This window comes from Perissodus microlepis, chromosome 23, assembly GCF_051167445.1.
Source record: "Perissodus microlepis isolate ML-2025 ecotype Zambia chromosome 23, ASM5116744v1, whole genome shotgun sequence".
Taxonomy (NCBI): Eukaryota; Metazoa; Chordata; class Actinopteri; order Cichliformes; family Cichlidae; genus Perissodus; species Perissodus microlepis.
The window spans coordinates 11,503,225-11,529,514 of NC_140482.1; the positions used below are offsets into that span (position 1 = coordinate 11,503,225).

The 26,290-nt window shown below is 42.4% G+C and overlaps 2 protein-coding genes across 2 annotated transcripts; one reads left to right on the forward strand and one right to left on the reverse strand.

Annotated features, from left to right (window-relative positions):
- The first annotated feature begins 423 nt into the window (after positions 1-423).
- xkr6a (XK, Kell blood group complex subunit-related family, member 6a) lies at positions 424-16,017 on the forward strand. Its single transcript, XM_084921141.1, has 4 exons — positions 424-1,679; positions 4,885-5,081; positions 5,657-6,074; positions 7,255-16,017. Exons 1-4 carry the CDS (start codon positions 1,090-1,092, stop codon positions 7,757-7,759), a joined length of 1,710 nt encoding a protein of 569 aa, XP_084777267.1. The 5' UTR covers positions 424-1,089; the 3' UTR covers positions 7,760-16,017.
- Positions 16,018-16,097: 80 nt separating this feature from the next.
- Positions 16,098-24,738, reverse strand: enpp4 (ectonucleotide pyrophosphatase/phosphodiesterase 4). Its single transcript, XM_084921142.1, has 8 exons — positions 24,581-24,738; positions 22,849-23,086; positions 21,252-21,545; positions 21,038-21,142; positions 19,674-19,872; positions 19,396-19,575; positions 18,977-19,246; positions 16,098-18,819 (listed from the first exon to the last, which is right to left on the reverse strand). The coding sequence occupies exons 2-8, from the start codon at positions 23,083-23,085 to the stop codon at positions 18,716-18,718; spliced, it is 1,389 nt and encodes a 462-aa protein (XP_084777268.1). The 5' UTR covers position 23,086; positions 24,581-24,738; the 3' UTR covers positions 16,098-18,715.
- Between the last annotated feature and the right edge of the window lie 1,552 nt (positions 24,739-26,290).

Consider the following 26,290-nt stretch of genomic DNA (forward strand, 5'->3'; position numbering starts at 1 on the left):
CTCTCTGCACACCTCCTTTCATCCATGCTCTCATTTCTACCCCCCTCCATCTCCGCACATACATATACAATGTCCATCCATTTCCTCGTGTTCCTAAATCCTTCCCTCTCTGGCACCATGTTTGCCTAGCAGGGATCTCTCAAACGCACATATGTTAGGGCTGATTAGGCTGGCACAGCCACTGGGCGCTCAGCCCACTGGAGGAGATGGTGGAGAGATTCGTGGAGAGTGTGAGGGAGTCATGGAGAGCTGTGTGTGTTGGGGGGAGGGGGGGGGTGTATTGATTGATTGAGCGTCAGTTGCTGGGATTTTTTTCTTTCCAATGAAAAACTACTTGGAAAAACAGTTCATATGTTCCCATACAGTGCACGACCATAGTCCGTGTGCGCGCGCTCGCTCGAGCGTGTGTGCGGATGTGGATCGGGGGGTTTGAAGTTGTTATCCGGTAGAGGGCGGAGTGAAAGTGTAAGAGAACGTGAGGAGAGGGGAAGCAGGAGCTGCAGAGGGCTAGAGCTGCGGAAAGGAACGGAGCGGACATGGGTGGCAGCGGACGCCGGGCACCTGCAGCCTGAGTGCGGGGGGCAGGAGGAGCAGGAGGGCCTCCAGTTGACTGAACAGGAAGGTTTACTTTAGCAGAGCCGCAGTTAAAGAGAATAGCCTGCTGTCCGTTTAGCGCCCACACACACACACACACACACACACACAGTCACTCACTCACACATCTTAAGAACAGCGGGAGATGCATTACGTCATAGCCTCTCATTGCCCTAGATGACCGCGCGCGCAGGACGGGGAGGATGCGGGGCTGCCGGACTAGAACGGTAACAGATTCCGCTGCTGCTGCTGACCGCGAGCCCCCGGCGGGTGTGTGTCGGCCGGTAGAGAAAGAAGAGGAGCCGCCGTCGCGCGGCCGCCGGCTCTGATGGCTCCTCGCGCCCAGGGCGGGAAAGAGTCACAGCAGTCGCCGCGGAGCGAGAGGGTAGGGGACAGCAGGTATCTGGGAAGTGACGTGGTGTCCGCGCCCCACAAGAAAGCAAAACGGTGCGTTTGTCGTGCGTCTCGCAGGAGGGCAGGAGCGGGAAGGCGAACATGGCCGCACAGTCCGACGGCGGCAAAGCCGGGGTCGGGTGCGGCGGCGGCGGGGGTTTCGCCCAGCTCTATGATGTTGACGCCGAGGAGCCTCTGGACTCCGCGGCGATCCACATCTGTCAGTGCTGCCGCTCTTCCGCTTGCTACTGGGGCTGCCGCTCAGCTTGCCTCGGCTCTCTGCTCGGCGGGAGTCCGCCTGCCGGAGGGGTCGGCATCCGGGAGACTCACTGCCCGCCCCGGGAGCAGCTGTGGCTGGACTGCCTCTGGATCATCCTTGCCCTCCTTGTCTTCTTCTGGGACGTCGGCACGGACCTGTGCCTGGCGATGGACTACTACCAGAGGCAGGACTACCTCTGGTTCGGCCTCACTCTTTTCTTCGTACTGGTGCCCTCGGTACTGGTCCAGATTCTGAGTTTCCGATGGTTTGTGCAGGACTACACCGGCGGGGGCCTCGGGGAGGTCGAGGGGCTGACCAAGCGGGGCACGGTGGTTCTGGGGTGCCTGTATCCTGGAAGGGACCGCCTGCAGCTGGCCACTATCTGGCTGTGGCAGGCCACCATACACATCCTCCAGCTGGGACAAGTGTGGAGGTAAGAGGGGGAGGGGGGCAACACAAACACGCCTGATCCTTCCCTCTCTCTCTCTCTCTCTCTCTCTCTTTCTCTCTAACAGGCTCACAAAAACTTAATGCTCCTAATGAGCAGAGCAGGGTGTCCACTTGATGTGGCTACTAGAAAAGACAGCTCGCTTCACAGTGACAGGCAGGAGAGAAAAGCGAGAGGAAGACATGGAAAGGCTCTCTGCGACTCCCTCTGTGCTTCAGTTGCTGTCTGGGAATGACAGGAAGATATTAAGAGAGACAGTCAGGAGAACAGAGAGCCTGATTTCACACACAAACTCTGATCTGTTGAAACTTTTCATTTCTGACTCATCCTATGAAAAGCTAATTCAGCAACTTGCTGACCGCCCTGCAGTAAGAAAGAGTAGAATTCACAGCCAGAACAGAACCTGAGTAAAGCATCTGCAGTTGCAGAGTAGCTACAGTCAAGCCTTCACACAGTGTAAAGAAACAAAGTGAGCCACATCCTTCAGAGTGTGTGTTTTAAGGGCTGACCGAAGCGCTCTCCATGGTGCTGAACAGATTCCCAGCATTTCCAGCTTTTGGTCAAGGCTCTTCCCTTCTGAAATGTCAGCATGCCTTTGCGTGTATCTGTGTGTGCGCTGACACATGTCAGCACGTGTGTGTGAACAGTGGAAAAACGGTGTCAAGGCTCTTCCCATGAGTGTCAGCATGCATGGAGAGTACAAAGAGGAAAAGCATCTGCGCTTCTGGCAGCACATCTCTCTCTCGCTCGCTCGCTCGCTCGCTCTCTCTCTCTCTCTCTCTCTCTCTCTCTCTCACACACACACACACACACACACACACACACACACACACACACACACACACACACACACACACACACACACAGACACACACATATATTCCCACAGTTGGACAATGTTAGGTGTTAATTGTGGTGCTAAAAGCACTGTTGGGGGAAAAAACTGAAATACACACACTTCTTTTCATTGTGGGCTTCTTGCCTCATATAAGCATGCAGCTTGGTCTACACACACAAACACACACACTGTAGTTATAGAAGTAACACGAGTGCGCTGTTTTGTTTTTTTTTCTTTTCCAGCCTCCCAGTCTATGTAAGGACAACGTTTGCTCTCTTCCCTCCCTCCTCTCTCTTCTCTCTGAGAAGACTTCTTAATGGTGTCCACTTGCCCCTGGGTGGGCAGCAGGGAGAGTAGAGTAGTGTGTGTGTGTGTGTGTGTGTTTACGTCCTACTATGCTGATGTGCTACACAGCTTCTATGCTTTGGTTGTAGGGTTAAATCAACCTCTCTCACACCCATACACACTTCCCAGTATTTGTCCCCCCCCTTGGCCCGCAGAATGGACTCACCCCGGGCCGGATGGGAAGGAGCATAGAGAGAGGGTGGGGGAGAAGAGGGCGAGAAAGGGTGGTTATAGCTGGGGAAATTGCACGGCCTGATTGAAATTGAGAGATGGAGAGGCTGTGGAGAGGGAGAGATGGGGGGTGAGGACATGCACAAGTGGAGTGAAAAAGAAGGGGGAGGGGAGAGGAAGGAGAAGTGAGAGTGGTGGGGGCAGGGTGGGCTGGATGGAAGATCAGCTGTACTTGGTTGAGACCACCTCCTTCCATGTCAGGGCATTAAGGAGCTCGCCTGCTACACTCAACACTAACCGTGACCACTGCAGACCAGAGCTCCTGTTTACAGAAGCCAAACAAATGATACTGATTATTTATCCTTCACTGCTCTTGAGTCAAGGACACACATCCTTCTGGCCTTATTTTAAAACCAAAACATCTCGAAATGGTTCGTTTGGGAGGGCCGGCGTGCTGTAAATCGATGCACATGTGGGCGTTTTCTTCCAGGGACGCTGCATTATTTATGGGGCGTGAATTAACCTCCAGCTCTAATAGGCGTACTGTACATAATGTAGAAGTGCACGTCTGCATGGAGGACACCCATGCATGCACTGCAGCCATGCATGGGGAAGCTGAAGGATTTTATTTTTACAGCACATTTACATTTGTGTGCATACTCCTCACACACACACACACACACACACACACGCTTAGTGTGGCAGTGAGGCAGTTTAATTGAGATCACTGCCTACATCCCGCCCACATGTGCTGTAGTTTCCCACATCCAGCACGTATAGATCAGCATCTCTTCAAGGCTGTTTATAGAAAGGTTAAATTCAGCGTAATGAAGTAATGAAGGCTAGAAATATTTACAGCCACCAATCAGGTGAAACAGGAATAAGTCAGAGTGTTGGTTTTGATTTAGTTGCCCGATTAGGCGAAAGAACGCAAGGGAAGATGTGACCTATTAGGCTCATTTCCAGCTCCTTATTCTTATTCCTGGACTCTGGTAGAGTTCAAAATAATCCATATCTGTCTGATACGGGACCTTGATGAAGTCCACGAGTTTGACTGCCGTCTGAGACCAGTTCTTTTGGCTCCCTTTAAACCAGCTTTTTCTAATTGGCCGGCCCTCCAGCAGGCGGGAAGCTGCTCGTGTGCCTTAGATGACCATATTAGGGAGATCTGTTATCAGTGACAGCATACAGATTTTTTATTTATATTTTTTGCATCTAAAGGAGGTGTGTTAAAAATAAGGCCTGAGGGCCAGAAGTGGCCCAGCACAGGCTCCAACCCGACCCAGTGGACATCTTTGGAGGAGTCTGAAGGAGGGCGTAAATTTTGAATTTATCTATATTTTAATAAAGTTGACATCTTGTTCGCCATCCATACTACATCAAAGTAATGAAGTAATAGATTTTTTCATGATCTACTATAGAAATTTAAGTTTTTTTCAGTTTGTCCTCAGTAAAATATAATTAATTAATTAAAAAAGATATTTTCTGTGATTTAACAAAAACATTCTGCTTCAAACGTACAGGACAATCCAGAACTTTTACTGTAATTTTTACACATTTATTTCTTACATTTTAAGCCCAAAGAGTAATTTCTTTATCATGTAGAAAAACTAACATGTACTGTTGAATTTACACTTCTTCTTTATTACATTGTGATATCACAGAGATTTAATGTGCAGATAAACTGCTTTACACTTTGATCTTAAGTGAGTCTGGCACACTTAAGATCAAAGCAGGCCGTACATGGCCCACGACGTGAAATGAGTTTGACTTCCCTGATTGAAAGTGTGTAGAAAAGCCTGACATATGCGTGTTTGCCCCTCTGAACCCCTACAGGTACATCAGGACACTGTACCTAGGCGTCATGTCGCGTCGGCAGAAGGAGCACCAGCGGCGCTGGTACTGGGCCATGATGTTCGAGTACGCCGACGTCAACATGTTGCGTTTGCTGGAAACGTTTCTGGAGTCAGCGCCTCAGTTGGTCCTGCAGCTCTGCATCATGATCCAGGAGAACCGAGCCGAGACGCTACAGTGTAGGTGGTTGGATGGATTTACAGACTGCGCTGTACCGGCGTAATAGCATGTTTTCGCGTAGCCGGCAAACAGCATGCAAATGAGCAGCTGCTCAAGTGCTAATTATCAATTTGCACCTATTGTGCTTGATTATGTGTAGCTGCAGATGGCTGCTGGATTTCGCAGGTTTTTACTGTTGTTCAGGTTGTCAAAGATAGAAAGCGATGTGCGAGTCAGACTCCATCATCCTCCTCTTCCGTGTTGCATGCATCATCTTGGGCGGCCACCCACTGGTGTTATTCATCGCGCTCACTCTGGAGTTTTGGGACACAGTTTACCTTAATGGAAAGATGTGACGAGTACACAAGGGGGCGGATACACACAGCAGCTGGGACATTAAAAATAACTTTGCATTTGAGACTCGTCATTACCAAATGTCTCGGTCGTGACACACACTACCTCTTACTTATTGTATGCTCACACCATTACACAAAACAACCCTCCCCCCTCTCCCTCCCTAGTGAGTCATTATAATGTCGTGTTTATACAAAACAGGAGAAGCATGGAAATCATCCACCTCTGTGTCTCCCTGCAGGCATCTCCTCCCTAGCCTCCCTCCTGTCTCTCGCCTGGGTTCTGGCCTCCTACCACAAACTGCTCCGAGACTCTCGTGACGACCAGCGCAGCATGAGTTACCGCGGGGCGCTGCTGCACCTCTTCTGGCGCCTCTTCACCATCTTCTCCCGCGTCCTCTCGCTCGCCCTCTTTGCCTCCCTCTTCCACATCTATTTCGGCATCTTCGTGGTGCTCCACTGGTGCGCCATGGCCTTCTGGGTGGTGCACGGAGGCACTGATTTCTGCATGTCCAAGTGGGAGGAGGTGCTCTTCAACATGGTGGTTGGCATTGTCTACATCTTCTGCTGGTTCAACGTGAAAGAGGGTCGGACGCGATACAGGATGGTGGCGTACTACACCGTGGTGCTGGCCGAGAACAGCATCCTGACCGGCCTGTGGTGAGTTTAGCGTCGTTTGCATTCTCTGACATCCCTGATGCAACAAGCGTAAAATCGTAAAATATGTTTTTTCACATAAATATCACAGAATGTATGCAAGAATATCCAAAAACTATAAAAGGTAGGCGTACCTCTTACTTCACAAGGAGCTACCATAAAGGCACGCAGCGTCCTGCAGCTTCTCAGTTTCGCACCTACAAGGTTCATCCAGCTTCACAAAGCTAAATGGCAATGATCTGTGTAATGATCTCTTTCTAATTCTCTTATAAATTCTTTTTTTTTCCCTTCCTTTGTAATTTTGGAGTTTTTTATCTTTTCTATGCTGCCTGTGTTCTCTTGGTCTTTCCCTTCATTCTTTACTTCCTGTTTTATTTTGAAGGTTACTTGTTCTCGTTCTGCTGAGTATTTAATCTGTATTGTATCCTGCTCAGACTTCAAATTTATTCTGAAATGAAGAAGTAAACAGACACATTTAAAGTATACCATAAGTGCTTACCAAGGCTTAGCCTATTTACAACACTAGCAAGGTAAGCCTATATCACAATATTCATGTAATAAAAGGCTAGTAAATGCTTTCTTGATGAGTTTACTGCCATACTACTTGCAACATAACTGATGGCCACATGGCCCAGGGCCAGTAAGTAGTACACCGAAAAATTGTTTTGCCAGTTGATGACAGTGTTTCTGGCAGCCAGAGTCATCACAGTCATGGCTTTATTGAAATTCATCCATCTTTTCATGTGCTCTCATCCACCCCCAGCATGCTTTACATGTTTGTGCAGTCGTTTTAATATGCTAAAGCAAAAAGCTGCGTGTATGCAAACAAACTGCTAGCTTAATTTGGCAGATCGCTTTAAAGTTTGGTGCCCTCCTCCTCTCCCTCTAGCAGTGCCACCTGCAGCATGCAGGGGCTTGTCTAAAAGAAGGGTTACTGAGTGTACGACTCTACATTTATTTTAAAACGATGATTAGAAATTATTTTGCCGATTTAGATTATTAATATTAAGTACAACTCCACTAATAAACCATGTTTTAAAATACACACTGGGCTACCCATCAGTAGATAAAACAATTATAATCAGCTTTGGGGGACCAGTGGGAAAGATGGTTTACTGCTATAAACACGTGTAGATGTACATCTATTAATTTAACCCCTGTACTGTCACCTGTCATCCTGTAGGTATGCCTACAGAGATCCAGTGCTGACCGACTCCTATGCCGTCCCGGCACTGTGCAGCGTCTACCTGACATTCGCAGGGGGCGTCCTGGTCATGCTGCTGTACTACGGTTTCCTCCATCCTGCCACTGCCCACCTCCAGCCAAGTCCCGCCTCATCCTGCTGTGCCCAGCTGCTCTGGGGTCTCCCTCTCCCCCCGTCAGCCCCACCCACAGCCCCTCCCACACCAGCCCACATGGCCAAGTCACAGACGGAAGAGGATGTGGCCGAGACGTGTCTTCCCGTCTTCCAGGTGAGGTCTGCGCCACCCACTTCCAAGCCCGAGGGCCCGCTTATAAAGATCGACATGCCCAGGAAGCGTTACCCAGCATGGGATGCCCACTATGTAGACAGGCGCCTGCGGAGGACTATAAACATCCTGCAGTACATAACGCCAGCCGCTGTGGGCATCCGCTATCGTGATGGACCCCTCCTGTATGAACTGTTGCAGTATGAGTCCTCACTCTGACAAACACACAAATCAGCACACACACACACACATATACAGACAAGTACACAAAAGCACATGTGCACCATAAAAAAACATGTATGTATATGTGGATGTTCAGATTTAGAGAAGATTTAGAAACACGTTCATGCACAGAAAGTCACACTTGATATAAGCACATACACACACAGAAGCAATCTGTCACACTTATATGTGTGCGCGCACACGCGATCACACTTACATTCCTTGCGGGCACCTGCGACCTGTGAGTCCCATGGCCATGACTCAACAAGCTGCTTCGGCGCGAGTCCGTCTCCTCCTCTCTTAAACCTTTTGTCACTCTATTTAACTTTAATCGTCCCTCACTTGGTCTCATTTCTTTAATTTCACATGTGCGCGCTCCGCTGCAAAGAAAAAAAAAAGTAAAAATATGAAAAATAAGCGTAGTTTTACGATGGAGTCCTTGACCACCGCAAGCCATTTATGTTGCACGCGTTCACAGGTTTAAGAAGAATAAAAGGATGTGACACAATGACGGTCACTTTTAATAAAATGAGTTGTAACATGTCGTTATTAGTCTGGTCAAAAGATAGTGTATATATTTACTATGTACAGAGAGGATGTTTTTTAATCTGTTGTTATGTTGTTGTTGGACACATCAGTTTCTCGACATCACTGACAAGGTTAACGGGGAGAGTGGCCGAGCATGATGGAAAAGATGGAGACAAAGTGGCAGTAATGGCATCCAATGCACACTCAAACAACAATTTTTACATTTGCAGCCTCAATTTTAAAGAATCTAAAATTTTAGCTACAGTTTCTCAAAAGGACAGTTTTAGTTTAGTAGATTTACTTGTTGTCTTGTCAAAGGCAACAAGTAAAACATTAGCACTAGAGAGTTGATTAGCTTAGCTTAGCTTAAAAAAACTGAAAACAGGTAAAAACAGCTAGCCTGGATGTCTTCTCCTAAAGTATCTAGTAGCTAGCATCTTGTCTTATTTAAATTATACAAAAAGATGAATGTAAAAAATAGTTTTTTTGTGGGTTCAGAAAGTAGCCAAACCATCTACCATTAAGAATAATTGCACATTTACTTGCTCCTAAGACAGTAAAAGAGTAACTCTTCGAATTTTGGAGTTCATGTGCTTGTGATTCAAAATATGGAAACAAATTCATACTATAAAAATTATAATTCTTATTGATCAGGGCTTTTAAAAGAAATGTGTTAGTTGATACCTGACCTATCAGGGTAATCAGGGGAGTAAGTTTTCCAGCTAATCTGGGTTACTTTGTGTAGCGCAATGGTAGATTCTATGTTATAAATTCATACTTATCTAAATAAATAAAAGCATGTATATGAATTTGTAGCAAATGTTATTTCTATCAACAAAATAGTTACTTTTCTATGCTCGTTTCTGCCTACACGATGTCAACAACTCAGATTTTGTGGCAGGACTTGCTGACTCGAGATCTTGAAAGCTAAAGGTTTCTACCTGTTTTTGGTTGTTATGCTAACCTAGGCAGTCTGCTTGCAGGAATTCATATTTAATGGAGAGATAAAGAACTAGTACAACTTTCCTCATGTAACTCAAAGGCCAATTGAGCATAGAACAAAGCAAGCCCAACTATATCCTTAAGATAGACTTGAAAAAAGTATGTTGAGGGCAGTTAGCAACATGTTAGCTGTAACGTGGAAAAATGAAAAACAGTCGCTTCTTAAAGCATATTACAAAAGCACTAAAATAATTTCTTGCTGAACATTTGGAAAAGTAAAAATGTAAAAAAAATTATGGTGATTTCAGTGTCTTTAACCGTTTTAAACCAAACTACAACACCTACACAGGACTAGCTAGCTTTCATTAGATGTTAGCTAAAACGCAGTTTCAGATTTCATGAATATATAAGCCATGCATTAAAGCTCCCAACTATTTGAAAATTCTGAAACAAACGGAAGACTCTTAAAGACTTGACTTCCATGTTAGTGGAACAAGATTCATAAGAAATGTTTCTGCCTTAAATCTGTGCCATAGGTACATCATGACTGCAAACTCATTTGAAGCCCTACGCTATATTCGTGCATGCACCTCCCTCAGTATGTAACTACATGTGGCGTCAGTGCAGCTCCCAACAACTGTTACAAAAGCCTGGCAATGTCTGCTTGCCTAGGCTATGTCATAGACTCTACATAGATATACTATAAAATAGCATAAGTAAAGTCCTAGACGATGTTGGTCATAACCATATTGCTCATCTGGGAGGGAAATAAAGTGTGGAATTTGAATGCCATCTTAGGGGAAGTTCTCCATCATTTCCTTTTATGCTCCAAGCAGTTGTGGGAGGTCTTTTTATATCATAAAAATAAGGGTAGATTCAAGAGTAATTGTTTGTGATCGAGGTCTACTACATTTTTTTGTGTGTGATAGCTTAATCATGTTGGTCCCACACTAACAGGGTGCTGCCACTGAAGCTGACATAAAACAGTTTTGGACTTCAGTCATCACAACCCTCCCAGTGACTTGTCTTCTCCTGTTTCGTGTCCAATATCAACTCCTCCAAAGCCACCCACGGCTGAGCTGTGGTGTATGGCTCATTATTTATTTCTTTTGGTTTGTTTACCCCTGTAATCCAAGCTGTTACATTGGCAGGCAAAAACACATGAGCTGAGATATTAGTCATCAGCATGTCAACGGGAACGGTGCAACTCCTGAAATCTCACGCCGTTGGGGGGGTGTTTCCTCCGATCCCGTTCCATGAGCCCAGTTTCTCCTGCTTTCTACAACCGCCTTTGCTATGAGGGCTGGGTATAGAGAGAGTTAAAATTGAGGTACGTCAACAAATTTTGTAATTTTGGTAAAAGTCAAAGTCTTTCTGAGGGCGACTTGTAAATATACGTAATTTATTAATTTATTAGTCCTCAAATTATAATTCTGTGATTGATTTCAACCAGTGACCCAGAAGTATGAGAATCTTTTGAATTATTGGTAAAACCTGCAATTTTAAGGTATCACATTAAAATTTGGTTGTAGAAAAGCTTGTCGGATATGACCAGAGCTCCCTTTCCATGGCCACTGACTCTGAAGATACCAAGGCATTCCCAAAACAGCCAAGAGACAATATCTTTAGTTTGTCCTGGGTCTACCCAAGGTCTCTCCTCAGTAGTCTCACCTAAGAAACTTGCAGGATGCATATTAGTCAGATGCCCGAAACACCTCACTTGGTGTCTTTATATGCTGAGAAGAAACATCTCTACTCTGAGTCCTTACCTTATCTCTAAGGATGAGTCCAGACAGTCTTTTGAGTCTTCTTTATGGTAGTTGTATCCACCGTTTTATTCCTTCAGTCACTACTCACAGTTTGTGGCCAAATAGTTACGGATCACTACAAACATTGTACCAATCTCTGGTCAGCCTCCCAATCCATTTTCCCCCATTCATGAGCAAGACCCCAAGACACTTCTTAACTCCTCTATTTGAGAAAACAGCCTGTCCCCATAGCAAAGTGGGCAATCCACCTTCTTCTGGCTCAGAAACATCGCTTCAGACTTACAGGTGCTAACTATCAACCCCGCTGCTTATTAGCTGTGAACCACTTAGTGTCTGGAAAGCAAAAAAGTCAGCTATCGTACTCAAACAACCAAGACACAATGCCAAGACCCAATATCCTCTGTCCTTGGCTGTTCCTACAAATTCTGTGTATGAAAGTTCAGAGAAAAATGACAAAGTTGGAGCAACAAAAAACCAAAAGTTAGCGATAATGATAGTCCTGATCCTTACCTTGGGAAACATTGCCAGCTTTAACCCTAAGGCTTGTTTAAGGGTTAGGGTCACATCTACCATTTAGAGCTTTCACCTGTTTGGTGAAATGCAACCCTAACAGCAACCCTACCACCAAAGTGGTTCACCGATGAACTGGCGGATGTTAAGAACACCATTAATGACTGATAAAGTTAATCAGTAGATAAAACTGTAATAATTACCCCAGTGTGGAATTTTTTTTTTATTTAAATAAGGAGACTAAAAGCAGAAATACAGCGTCCCTTTAAGTGTGAACGATAGGTGGGCTCACATTATTTTTCTGTGGTGCTAGCCGACTAACAAAACAGACAAATCAGTCCATTTGCTGCGATCCGGCGAGTAGAAACATTAGTTGTGAACGCGTAACAGAAGCAGCAGCATCAGTGTTCATATGGTGCAACACTCTCGAGCTTCAGAGTCAACTGGCTGCTAATCCCACTTCATATGGTGCAAATACAAAACACACATGTACTTATGGTGCAATAAGGGCAGATTGTCTCTTTGAATTCTATGGTGCAACTTGAGTACTGCCTTCAGTTATCAGCCAAGGCTGTGCCAAAGGCTCCGTCCAAACGGACAACTGCTCTTCCTGTCCTGCAGAAGCTATGCAAGTCTCCAACATGGGGGAGATGTGCTTAGTGTACACACACACACACACACACACACACACACAAACACACACGGTTTTCCTCTGAAGCAGGGAGAGACACACAATGAAAAGCAGTGTAATAACATGGGATGTATCCCTACCTCACCGCTTGAACACACACAAACACACTCACACACCAATGTCCAGTATTCCCTTACCCCTTTAGAATTTGGGAACAATATTCATATGGTGCTATTGAGTAAAGCTAGATGGGTTTTTGTATAGTTGTGGTTACGGTGAAGAATTAGCCAAATATGTGTATCAAACATTCAGATCGATGAAACAGTCTAATTCCTTCATGTTGACAGCGTTTGTAAAAACAGCAACACTTTCCGTCTCTGTGAAACACATCAAAGCAACAATGCCTTATCTGCTCGACTGAAGTGGACGTGGTTTCTTTTTTTCTTTCTTTTTTTCTGTGTGTGTGTGGTTTTTTTTTTTAAGATATGAGTCATAGGAGGGTGGTGCTACTTTTCTGGTACACTCTGATCTGGACATGCACTGTACATGAAGAATAGCGTCAACACGCAGAAATCAAAGGAAAACAGCGTCATGTGCCATTTAGAGAGCGCAGTCAGGCATCTCCTGCTCGTTTCACAGAAAAACAAATAATCTTGCATGAGCGATCTGGATTTGAGAGTAAATATAAATGGCCAAGAGTCACAGCTTATATGTTTCTGAACAAAGAGCAGCTGCCCCGCTTGTTTTTTTCCCACAGCATTGACCGCTGATTTTTTTTTTTTGATCCAATCCACAGCTCTTTGCACCCAGAGCTCCAGCCAATGAGAAATCAGGTTTATTATAGCCAAATCAGGTTAGAAGCAACCAAATAATACAATTCTCTCTCTTTATATGGAACTACTCATAAGGAGCGTTCAGACTCAGCAATAGCCTCATGATCAAAGTCCAGGTATCATACATCAGTCTCGGTTGTGTCACCCAGCAGTCAAAAATCATCCACACTGGGCCTATGACTGAGCCTGCGCGCTCTGAGTGATAAGTTTCTTCCTTCATCGAGAAAACCAGAGCCTTATTCATGCCCACACTGTAAGAGAATTTAAATCCAGTCGGTGTTATGTCACTGTTGTATGGCTTCACATCCACAGCTATGCAAGGTTACAAGCAAGAAGGTTCTGGCCTTAGATAACCTTTACAGAAATACCACATCACTGTTCTCACGCGTTGCTTGTTTTTATATATATGTTTTAGGCTTTTTTTTCTCTTAGGAGGAAGGAATAAACCATAAAGTGTTGATGTGCAGAATTGCAAATATGCGATGTACCATTTGTTTACAGATTTTAAGCTTTTTGCATTTTTCTTAAATAATTTGGTGATTATTTTTATGGACTTTACATTGTTCTCTATCAGGATTGACTTCTGATGGTTTAAAATTGGTCGGGAGGGGAAAACTGTACCTTGGGAATAACTGGGATGAATGCCACCTCCCGACTGAGGAATGTGTATCTTGCTGTGAAAATGAAATGAAAACCAAGGAGTTGTTTTTCCTTTGGATAAAATACATAAATGTTCCACTATCAGGGTCTACAAAGCATATGAGGCCTGTGGTAAGGCTGTGTGTGTGTGTGTGTGTGTGTGTGTGTGTGTGTGTGTGTGTGTGTGTGTGTGTGTGTGTGTGTGTGTGTGTGTGTGTGTGTGTGTGTGTGTGTGTCTGAGAACAAGCTACCATACCGTGTCATGAATGCTTCATATATTCTTTTGCGTGCTTGGTCTAGAGCTGTGAAAGTATGGTTTTATTGAGGCCAGATGTTAAGTTGTTTCTGATCTCAGACCAGTTTTTACCAGATCTGAGTCCTATGACAATTCAAATCCTTTCCTTGAGGAACCGAAGAGGTTTGGTAGTTTTGGCACAGAAAATGAACAAAAAGGATTTCAGTGGTTTGACTCAGGTTTGGATACTATAAGCACAGGGCAGGGTCAAACTAAACCTTAACTTGGAAGTACCTGTTAGACGTACCATGAGCTTTTATTTTGTTAGGGTCATGCTTTTCTACCATGTTCTTCAGCTTGGGGGGGAGTAGCTCTAGCGACTTCGATGTGCAAAAGTAACTTTTATTTTCTTGTGGGTGGCATTTTGATTGTAAATACCTTTTTCTGGTAATCCTTCTCAGTTGGATCTATGTTCCATGGGTTTGCTTAGATGGCTCTTTGAAATGTACCGATAGTAAATGTTCTTTCTAAATATCCAGAATGTAAAACGAGAGAAGAAAAATTCAGCCTGACTGGAAGCTGTGTTTTCATAGGAATCTGTGCCATTGTGTTGTCTTGAGTATAAGCACACTGATATTAGCTCTGTGGGTGGGATGAAGTTTTTGGAGGTGATTTGCCAGACAACTGTGCTCCTTTTTTTTACTTTAAAATAAAATAATTATTGAGCAATAATTTCTTTCAAAAGAAACCTTCACAAGAAATGTTTATCATAATATATAACAAAATAATTTGTTATACATTATGATTTTACTCACAGAAAATTCAGAGAGAAGACTTTCATGTTTATGGGGAAAAATTAACAAGACAAAATAATGGTAAATGTAAAAATGAAAGTTAACATAACATTCTGACAAATAATTATATTTTTTTTTTAACCTTAATCTTGATTTCTGAGTTCAATCTTGCACATTTATCACTTCATCAATTCAGGTTGTCTTTGCTTACATATTACTACAAAAATGTCAAATTAAAAAATCCACTGGGTAATTATTTTGCTTCAGTTTAACGTACAAGGAAATGGCTAATTAGCTAGCTAGCTAGTTCTGGCCAAAAAGCTAACGCAAACGAAAAATTTTTTTCGCACAATTGGTTTTGTTTGGAATAAATAACATAAAAGATATAAAATGTTAAATCGAAAGTATTCATTTATTATAAAAGAAAACTTCTCCCACATCTAGTCTCTGTACAAACCTTATCTAGAGAGTTTGTGACTTCTAGTCACATTTCTGATTTATCTTTTAGTCGTATATTTAGCATACATATCATTAGACATGACAGCACCATCTTTTTATAATTGTCCATATTTTCCAAGTCAGTCATTAGAAAAATGTTCAATTTCTCAATTCACCCCAATTCCAAATATTAGCTCGCTAGTTTGGTTCTGACTAAAAATACAGTATCTCGTACAAAAACAAAAAAAGCTAACTATCCATTTCCCTTTTCCTGCAGTCCAGGTGATTGTGATAAAAATGTATATATTTGATAAGGAGGACATTTTAAACTCCACATATAATCAACTAGCTGAGTGCAGTGCAATCACAAAAAACATGGGCGTGTATTACATTTCATATGCGAGTCGGGCTGTCTGGCTAACATCTCCTAACTTCACTACAGAAATTCAAATCGCTCCCACGTCAGCTCATGAGAGATACCATTCAGGGGGTTTCCCTAATTCACAACAAATACAAATGGGAGGGAAACGAGAAGACCCATCATGTACCTTCAGTTTGTCTGTGTATTGCGTGTCTACGATAGTACCTAAGCATTACGGTTAAGAGTTGAATGATATTTTCGGTGATTCTAGGCAGCCACCATTAGGAAATGTGTTATTTTTGTTACAATACCTCCTGAAAATAAAGTCTATTTATCTGTGAAGAGACAAAGATTTACAATAAGACAGATGACTACATAGAAATTATGACAGATTTTAAATGATGTGAAAGAAATATAAATGAAAACATGTACAGTTCGTTTGGTTTTGAACACAGAACAAATGTATATGCGTCAGTATTGAGTTTGATTTTATATGTTTATCATTTTATTACATTGTAATGTGACTGCGATGGAGAAAAAAAAATATAAAGGAATATAAATTAATTTTTCCCAAAGGTGTCTCGGTTGTTTTTCCCAATGCCAGCTGACATAAGGAGTTTTAATCCTCCTCAGAATCACTACACAAAGAGACGAATCAAGCTTCCCAACATTTTTTATTTTGTCAAAATCTCGTAACTACACAAATATTTTGACATGTTAGACACAATTTGCATAGTACAGATTTCTTTTACACTTCTAAAAACAGTAACTTTAAACATCAATCCTTGATGCGAGTGCAATACAGAGAGCATACATGTAGCATTTAAACACCTGGATATGACATCTGCATTTAAAAAAAAAACAAAACAAAAAACTGTCATACCAGTGGCCTGAATTTAACTCAGTGCACAACTTGCTCTACTTCCTGAGCCACAGCTGCCCACATATGTGCACATTACATAAAGCCATCAGAAATAACTATATGTGCAATATGCAGAAGAGGGAACATCACATGGCAAACTTTACAAAAGTTAGGGTTTCACATTCTAAATGGTTAAAGTATGCAAGCAGCTCTGCACTGAGTGCAAGTTGTATGTTTTTATTCTGTAATGTGGTTATACTCAATAAATCCCTTGAAAAGTACAGAAAATATTTCACCCAAGTTTTTTTTATGTTATTAAATATTCATCTAGTGCTCTGGTGAGGAGGAGCAGTGTGTCACTGATGTTCTTTAAAATTTTGGGGGGGAAACAGGAAAGGTTACAAGCACAAGAGCAACATTCCCACAAAACATGTGTCATATGGATCCATCCCTCATTGGTTCGAGTCATGTTGTTGAATTTGCCAGTAATAGGAGTGTTAAATATCAACAGGCTCATGCTGTGACCTTGAGCGGTGACAGTTTCTGATCCCTGCTAACAGGCGTGTGCTCTATCTAAATTCCTTGATCAGGACAGCAGACCTGTGGTTGCTCCCTCTGTGAGCATCAGATTAAATAAAACAGCCTTTGAAATTACTGTTCAAGTTTCAAACTACTACCTGAATTTGCGTTTGTACTGTTTCTTAAAAAAAAAGAAAAGAAAAAAGTGTGCAGCTAACCTATCCGATGCTAAAAATAACAATTACCGTTTTAATTTTGTAATACAAATCCCTGTGTAAGAAAAAAAAAAAACGTAAGTGCTGATTATTTCTTTGTGCATCTAACAGTCTTTGGTATCACTCATATACAGGAAGCACAGATGGACCCCTGACACACCCTCATGTAAAGTGAACAATTGGCATAAAAAGCTACTGTGAGGAATTACCTGTAATTCTACAAATTCATATTATTGTACCAATTCAGATTTAAAATTCAGGTTTTGGCAGACTTGGGCAACAGTGCAACAAAAAAAACAGAACACCACATAAAGAAAACTGAAGGTTAATCACAATCAAATCTTTGTCACAGCTGAGTTAAATGAGCTAGTGGCTCCCTCTGCTGTTAAAAATGTAACAGCACACAACTTCAAACAACATTACCAAAGAAAAATGGAAAGAAAAGTAAGATAAATGAAAGTAGTCAGTAGCTTTTGTCTCTTCTTTGAGAATATTAATAATAATAATAATAATAATAATAATAATAATATCAGTCTCATTGTTACCATCTTCCCACCAAAGACTTCGCCAATATTTCCCCAAAATTTCACAGCTAATCACTGGCTTCTTGTCACATGTTCAAGTCCAAGGATTTTTAACAGCAGTAACATTATGGAGACTCAGTAACAACAACAGAATATAGCATTACCCACAGCTGTATTTATACCAGTGCACGACTCAACATAGGGGATCTGCAGACCTGAGGCCTGTATTATTAAACTAGTTTTCCACACCCGGGATGTCTTTTCATTATCTGGGTTCACTAAACCCGACCTCTGTAATCAGGCTTAGCAGTCACACAAACGTTGTTATCCACGGATTCCCAGTCTAGCTGTGAGCGGACCGATCACCAACGTGGACAGGAAGCAGAGCAGCATATTTTACAATCATAATACCAGACAATTAAAGAAAGGTTAAACATAATACAGGCTAAACTGTTAATGCAGTAGGGAGTGTGTGTAATAAGAAAAGTGCCATGTTTAGTTATGGTATAAAAAGTCCACTCTTGGCCATTTCCTGCATGTCACTACCACTCTGTCTCCCAGCTTTCCTTTCTAGTCTGCACCGTCCCTGGAAAATGTGACCCCTGGATTGAGACCGTTGGCAGCGACTCCGTTCTCACCACCAGCAATGATCTTCCAAATTCAAATGGTTTGTTGACATCGTCAGAAAGGGACTCTTACAGCGTGATCTGAAAGTAGCCAGGCTGGAAGCTGTGTGAACATGCTTGACATTATAATCTTTAAAGGAGAAAAAAAAAGATCTCTGGTAAGGTTCTGAGTCTGTTCGCTGAACTCTGAACTCCCTCATATGTTTCTGTCTTTAACCTTTATGTGCTCCCAAGAGCAAAGCCTGGGGAGCAGCTGAAAGGGTAGCATGACATATTTATGTCTCATAACACAATCACGTAATAAACTGCACAATTGTACTCTCTTTGCATAATAATGGGGAAGTAAGTGATAGGCCTACTAAATTATACAGATTGCATTTCCTTCCAGGCTTTAGTTGAAGCAGCTTCTTTTTGTTTTGTTTTTTTGCTTTTAGCCTGGATTACATTTTTACATTCTTGTTTTGGGTTGCATTGTGGTCTGCTCTTGATAAATGCGTGGTTCTAAACCTGTTTGCGACACAGTTGGTTTACTCCAACAAGGGGTCGTCGTCATCATCATCATAGTCGACCTGCAGCCTCCGGAAAGGCCGAGGCCCTGATTGGCGGCGAGTGCTCAGAGACCTGAACAAAACTGAGGAGGAGAAAAAAGAAAAAAAAAATCATAGCTTGTTCATCTAATGGAAAGGCTGAGAAAATGTTGGGGGGGTTCCACAGGGTTCCAATCTGGGTCCCCTTTTTTTCCCCCACATCAACACAATACAGCAAGAAGACACGTTATTCTTACTCACCAGTGATTGTAGTGAGTACCAGGAGGACACCCACCACCAGGCCGATAACCAGGGGAAGATCTACGCAGGCCTCAGCGGCCAACAGGCACCGAGCCTGGGTCAGGGTGCCATTGTTGGGCTGCGCGGGCACTGACAGCAGGCGGCACATGAGTGCATAAACATCCACAGTTTCTAAGCTGTTCAGCTGATAACCCTGACGGAAGCCAGGCCCAGTCGCTGCCAGGAAAGGGTGCATGCTGGGAAGAGCATTGTCATAGCCATGATCGCCCACTAAAAGGAAACAGGAGTAACAGGAGGATTACCAGGCATTAATATTGTAGGCAGTTAATTCATTGTGCTTTGGCTTTTGTCTTTTACTCTTAACATATCAAAAACTCAACATTATTAAAAATAAATAAATTTTTAAAAAAAGCACGTACATCTCGGCAACTTGTTCCCCTTCTTCACTATGGTCCAGCCTTCGTCAGCAATCAGTATGATTGGCTGGATGCGCACATTGTTCTGGTAGTGCAGCCTATCAGGAATGGACTTCTTCAAGTATGCCGTCATGTGGGGGTGGCACTTACTCAGCGCATTGAAGACAGCATCAGCTTGATCACCTGGGCAGCAGACACATGGAAAATTGCAACTGGGAGCGCACAGAATAACAGAGACACAAGTTTCATTATGTAATATGAGATGAGCTCAGCACAGTTACTTTGATTTGGGAAGAGCGCCGCCACAGGTGTGAGGTCCACCAGTGTGTAGTTGTCTTCAGGGAGGCACTCGTCCAGCTGTATGAGGCGATCGGCTGAGCACTGGGCCATCCCGTGGTCGCTCGTTATCACCACGTTGATGCGACCCCAGAGGCCGGTCCGATTTAGCTCAGACATCAGCAGGCCGATGTTGTCGTCAACCTAATCGCACACAAGCAGACACAAATGTCTGCATCAAGTAAAAAAAAAAAAGACTTGCACCACTGGAACTAGTCTTTCATTTTAGTGGAGAGACAGTATATCAGAAGATTGGTCTGGAGCTCCAGGCAAGATGTGGTGAGGATGATCAAGAGAAAGGTCTCGGATCAGTCCAAAACTACATGGGAGGAGCTTGTTAATGATAACGCACCAGCCTGCATTTGATTGAAATCTTGTTGTGCCTCTGCTCAGAGAAGCCACATGTACAGCTCCGTCTGAAGTTTACCAGTGAACATCTCACTGATTTAGAGAAGGACTGGGAGAAAGCTGTGGTTAGACAAAACCAAAATCAAGCTCTTTGGCATAGACTCAATCCGCCGTGTTTAGAGTAAGAGAAATGTGACCCAATGAATACCAGCCCTACAGTAAAGCGCGGAAATGGAAACATTATGGATTGGGTCTGTTTTTCTGCTGGGAGTGTAGGATGACTTCACTGCATGTAGGGGCCAATGAATGGGGCCATAAAAAGTGCATGAGTACCTCCTTCCCTCAGCCAGAACACTAAGGATGGGTCATGGATGGGTCTTCCAGCATGACAATGACCCAAAACATTACACCAAGGCCACAAAGGAGTGGCTAAAGAACCACATTAGGGTCATGAAGTGGCCTAGCTGGTCTCCAGACCTCAGTCGTGCTGCCACTTATAAACTTAAAACTAAAGCTTTAAGTTTATAAGTGGCAGCCAAGAAACCTAAAGGATTTAGAGAGTTTCTGGAAAGAGGAGTGGGTCAAAATCCCTCCTAATGTGTGTCCAAACATGGTGACCAACTACAAGAAACGTCTTACAGCTGTGCTTGCTAACAAGGGTTTCTCCTCCAATAATATCTAATTTTTCTGCTTGGTAGCCAATTAGTTCACTCATGACATGCAAATCAGTTTATAACTTTTATGTATTAGGTTTCAGGATTTTTGGCTGATATTTTGTCTTTCTGCATTAAAATGAAACGACCACAAAAATTACAGACTCATTTGTTTTTAAGTGAGCAAACTTACAAATTCAACAGAGGACCCAGTAATTATTTCCTCCACTGTACATGCAGGTTTGCTGTAGCAGTATGACAACCTAGTAAGCTTGTTTGAGCATTTGAATATAACCAAATGACTGTACCTCCTTCAGCGCTTTGCCCATGGCGGTGGTGTTGTCAGGGCCGAACGTGTGACCTGATTTGTCCGGCTCCTCCCAGTAGAGAGCTGCAAACTTCACTCGTTGTTCCTGGTGGGATTATAAAAATCAGAAACAATGTCAAACCTTCCAGCTTTTCCAAATTAGACCATCTCCACAAAGCGCCACAAATAGGAACGTAGAGACATGATATTTCAACCTTTTCATTTCCTAACAGCCAGTTTGTCACATTCCCCAGTCGTTCCTGGAATGTTACGTTGGGGTTGTAGGGAAAGAAGTGTGTAGGTGTGCGGTTCCTGATGGTCACGTCGGAGCCGGGCCACATCATGGCTGCAGTGCTGTAGCCGGAGTCCAGCGCGGTGATCCAGAGGGGCTCCGCCCCATTCCACCACATCGGGTCGGTGTCGTTGCTAAGGCTGAAGTGCTTCTTGCTGATGGGATCATACATTCTACTGGCCAGGATACCATGAGACTCTGCATAAAGCCCTGTAACCTGCAGAGGTAACAATAATAAAAACAATAATATTATACTGTCTATGTGATTTTGTTCTATTATCTATCTTTAAGAGACTTGATTACTCAAGCATGAAAAGCAGCTTCCAAAATGTTAAAAGGTGAATGCAATGATGAAAATTTTGGGAACCCAGTTAACTGAATATTGATTTGATTTGAATGTCTGCCCCAGCAGAATGCAAAGAGCTTGTTCCTAGAAGTGGATCTTGATGCATTGCTTGGAAGTCTTTAGCAACAGGCCAAGCAGTATAAACCAAGAACAAATCATATGCAAAGAATGATGCGCAGCCAAGCAACAAAACTGCACTGAAAATACAGTCCCCAGTTTAATTTAGCACTAGGTTTTTATACAGCTCCGTACGTGGATCTGATAGCAGTGTTATGCTTACTTCACAGTGCAATAAAAACATTTTTGTCCATAAAAATAAATGAATGATCATGACAAATAGCCATCATCACAGTACTGATCAAAAACAATCGTGTAGCACTAATATCACACTTTGAAATTGATTTTTTTTTATATTTCCTTTTAAATCTGACGACAGTAACAAACTTCAATGACAATATCACATTTACAAGGCTTTTACGGGAAAATTGAAAATCTTGCGTGATTTAAAAAAATAAATATATAGAAGACCCAGTGAAACATTTTGCAGCTAATGACATTAATTAATAATTAGAATAATTATTAAAACAAGAGCCAACTTTTAAACCTGCATTCTTGCTGTTGGCCACCTGGGGGCAACCCATATGGTAGAATAATAGCCCTCTTAATTGTGTTCTTTATTTGCAATCAGAAAGGCAGATTAAAAGGAGTTTACTCATCAGCTAATGACTTGTCAATCACAGGTGTTCAGCATCTCCCAACTCAAGTCACTATGTCCATCTTTTATATACAGTCTATGGTTCTGACCAAGTCAATTTTTTGGTGTAACTTTTCACTCTAGAGATACTCCAGCTCAACAAAAGCTCTGTTCTTTCTTTTTAATGCATGCTTACAGACTAAATAAACAGGAGGAAACGACTAGTGAATCTGATGAAAGATGAAAGCAGTGAGGCTTTTGGTTTTTTTCTTGGAAATCCTGAGTGTTGTCGCCTCTGGGTTAAACGGTAGCGAAAGAAAGGCTGTGGGTTTTGAGGCAACGTGTTTTTCAGAGAAGAACCTGCTTATTTCTTGCATCAAATTCAAAGGAAGGAAATGTTTTCAGACCAGAATTAGACACAGCTATCAGACAGATCATCTTTCAAACACACACACGCACACAAAAAAAAAGCAGGCTTACCAGGCTGTAATGGTTTGGAAACGTCTTGGTGATGAAGACATTAGTGAGCTGCTCCACCAGGACCCCCTGGCTGTACAGGAGCTTCAGGTTCGGCATGGGGAACCTCTTCAGGTAGTCAGCTCGAAACCCATCAAATGACACCAGCAGCAGCGGCGGCGGTTCCTGCTGGGTGGTGGTATTTTCTGTGGCCCAAACGCCAACACCACAAAGGAAAGCCAGCACCAATTGAAACAACATCCTGAAAATGTGTCAGACAAAAAACAGAAACCTGAAATACTCGAACCAAGCTGAGAGGGGTTTTAATTTCACATTGCTAAGCTAAAGGTTACAGTGTGCCAGACTGAAAACCCCACCTGCAGGAAATTAATCTGCTTTCAGGATAAATATACAAAAAAGGCTAAATAAATGAGATCGGCTTACACCGGGTGTGATTTCCCTAGGTGTATATCTCACATAGATAAAGGAAATGAATATTCTCAAAATACCAGAATCATTCTTTGGCCCTTCACTTTTACTTTATAGGAAGTGAAACTTATAGTTGTTGGCTTTGCAGTCAAAGAAAGCCGGAAAACTCCAACCAGCTAAAAATACCAGTCGCCAGAAACCGTAAGAATCTTTTAACACGCTGTGACCACGGTCTAAACCAGGTTTAAGCTGGAAGGTTTGTTCTTCCTGCAGGTTTGCACGTGGATAAACAGGATGTGTTTTGTGCAAACAAAGTCAATAAGTGGCTCAAGTGACATAAGAGTATGTCACAGTGGTGGAAGAACTGGCTTGAACAGAGGCTCAGAGTGAGCCAAGTGAGGGGTGAGGATTATTTCTGCATGTATACAGTTACATTGGTGGATGCTCATAATGGACAAGGCCAAATTTTTAATGAATGACGAGTAGAAGTGATCACTGAGAGTCAGAAGCTCAGGTTGTAGCCTGCCATAAGCTCTTCACTTTAGACAGTTTGTTTTGGGGGGGGGGGTTGTAACCCAATTTTGGTCTGTATGACATCAATAAGAGCAGATACCACAAATAAGGCCATCTTTCACACCACCCACCTGCTTCATCTGTTTAGGCACAGGTAACCATCAGAACATCGGCTTAAAGAACAGCTCGTTTCAGACAGAAGATAAACTGTCTGAAACAAGCTCAGAATCACACAAACAAGGATTATTTTGAACGGTTACTCATGAGTCCCCTCACTGGGACCAGTTTCTCCAGCGCTTTCTTCCTATTCACAACTTTGCCATTTACGTTCGATTTTATTTTATCAGTGCATGGAGTAGTGCGGCAAAGAAAACACAATTAATAAGTTTATAAAAATAAAATTATATCTTATTCATTAATTTAACTATTTATTTTAAAGACATTTTGTTTTATTCATAACTACCTAGTTACATTTCATGCGCGTGTTGGAGGAAGTACTGAAGTGACACCAAGGACTTCCAGCGAAAAGCCTTGGCTTTCACAGTCTGAGAAATAAACACAACAAGGAAGTCGCCGTTCTTAAAGGGAAAATATCGACACAGCTCTACTTATAACACAGCAAATAAACACTGAAAACCATGCAAAAACTCGTGTTTTCTAGTGGCAGATTGGAAATACAAAAAGTGTTGGGTCACCCGACCAAGAAAATTTTTATTTTCACTTTCAGCAGGGGCGCCTGTTAGCAGTTCGTATACCAAGTTAGCTTGCTAATGTCACAGCGTTCCCCCAACAACAGTCCGTTTAAACACGTTACCTGTCCTAGCAGAGCTGACGGATAATTGTGCTCCAAACAGCGCCTCTGAACACCTTTCCCCCCTATCTTCGCAGCAACATCACCGGTGGACTTTCACAAAACACACAAACAAATGCTGCTGAGACGCTGTCTAGTTGGCTAATATCATTCTCACTCAGTTCCGGTGAGAAATTCCAAAATAAATCGCGCCTCTAATGGCGATACAAAATAATGCAATTCTTTGGCGTCTGGTATTTTCGTTTGCTATTTTAATGCCAACTTAATCGTTTTTTATAATTAATAAATGCTATATTTGCACAAATTGGTTTATTCATAGAGCGTTAAAATGTAGTGCTTTAATTTTGAAATAAACCTTTCGCTATTTGCTTTTGTTGTAGCAAACTTGACGTACCGGTCGATTGATGCCATGACCAGGGAAAAATTACACATCTTCTCTTCTTTCGGCTACTACCTATAGGGGTCGCTAAATAGGAACATCTGCTTAGTTGCGCGCAATGCTGCAATTTTTGGTATCGATTCACTATCAAATATTGCAGATACTAACACAGATACCAATATTTTTAACTTATAAAGGCAGCTTATAATAATATAGATCAATCAAGTGGACTGAATTTCTCCACTTAAAAAATAAATCTGTTGGGCATCTTTCCTGCCCTTCCGACAACAGTTCTGATTGCTAAAGTACTGAACGGGACAGGCAAGAAAAATAAATAAATAAAATAAAAATAAAGGCAGCTTATGTAGGAAAGAGTGGTGTGTCATGACCTATGAGATGAATCTGAACACATTTTATTGACCACTAAATTACTGTGATCTTTATTTTTTTCAGAATAATTAGGTAACATGGTAAAACAAGTTCATGGTGTTGTCACAATAGAGAATTTCCTGCAGATCAAAAAGAAGAGTGGCCCAAGTTGTATGCAGTTTTTAGTAAATCTGTTAAAAAAAAAAAAAACGGAGATAATATTTTCCAATATGATGCCCCTCAAGGTAACATTTTAGCCGTGCGTTGGAATTTCCCTTGACATTTCTTATGATGGAAATTCCCTTTTTGGACCATTAAACCCACAAAGAAAGCCGTGTAGATTTGTATGCACAAATTTGTGCATATCAGAGTGGAAAAAAGTAGGTTGTACACCAGTTTTAGTGAGACGAGAGTTTAAAAGTTAAACCAAAAAAAAGTGTAATCTGTCATTTAACAGGTGAAATTATGAAATAGGATCCAGTTTACTTTTTTGTCCTGCAGGTTTCACCTAAAATATTATTTGATATTAAATCTAAAACACACTTTTGCTTTAGGCAGCTGGGTAAAAAGTATTTTAAAAGAAATAAAATTCTTTTTTTTTATCATCACCAATGTTATCCATAAGCTGAAAATTTGGCCTATGTCAGCCCGGTGCGCAATGTGTCCTTAAGAAATTTAAGGAAACTAAGTGAATGAGAAAAGAAGAAGTGGCGGATCTATAAATGTATCTACAGCAAATGATGAGTATCTGACAGTCATATCCTTAAGACCTAACAAATGCATCTGGCCCTGTAGTTACTCTTCACTGAAGCCACATGAGAAATGTCTTCAGTAGAAGGGTGGCTGTCAAGAAGCCATTTTTGGCATCATGGTGATCCACATCATAAAACAGAGTGGAGGCTCTGTTATGGTTACAGGCTCCTTTTTAACCGGCACTGTTGAGGATCTATCGATGGAATTATGAA

What these genes read in the sequence shown, in the direction of transcription:
- xkr6a (XM_084921141.1), top strand. Translation starts at nt 1,090, where the DNA reads ATGGCCGCACAGTCCGACGGCGGCAAAGCCGGGGTCGGGTGCGGCGGC. An exon ending in CCGAGCCGAGACGCTACAGT is followed by an intron (nt 5,082 to 5,656) that starts GTAGGTGGTTGG and finishes GTCTCCCTGCAG; the next exon opens with GCATCTCCTCCCTAGCCTCC. An exon ending in AGCATCCTGACCGGCCTGTG is followed by an intron (nt 6,075 to 7,254) that starts GTGAGTTTAGCG and finishes GTCATCCTGTAG; the next exon opens with GTATGCCTACAGAGATCCAG.
- enpp4 (XM_084921142.1), bottom strand. Translation starts at nt 23,085, where the DNA reads ATGTTGTTTCAATTGGTGCTGGCTTTCCTTTGTGGTGTTGGCGTTTGG. An exon ending in TGGGCAAAGCGCTGAAGGAG is followed by an intron (nt 19,873 to 21,037) that starts GTACAGTCATTT and finishes GTGTGCGATTAG; the next exon opens with GTTGACGACAACATCGGCCT. An exon ending in GGCGCTCTTCCCAAATCAAA is followed by an intron (nt 19,576 to 19,673) that starts GTAACTGTGCTG and finishes TCTGCTGCCCAG; the next exon opens with GTGATCAAGCTGATGCTGTC.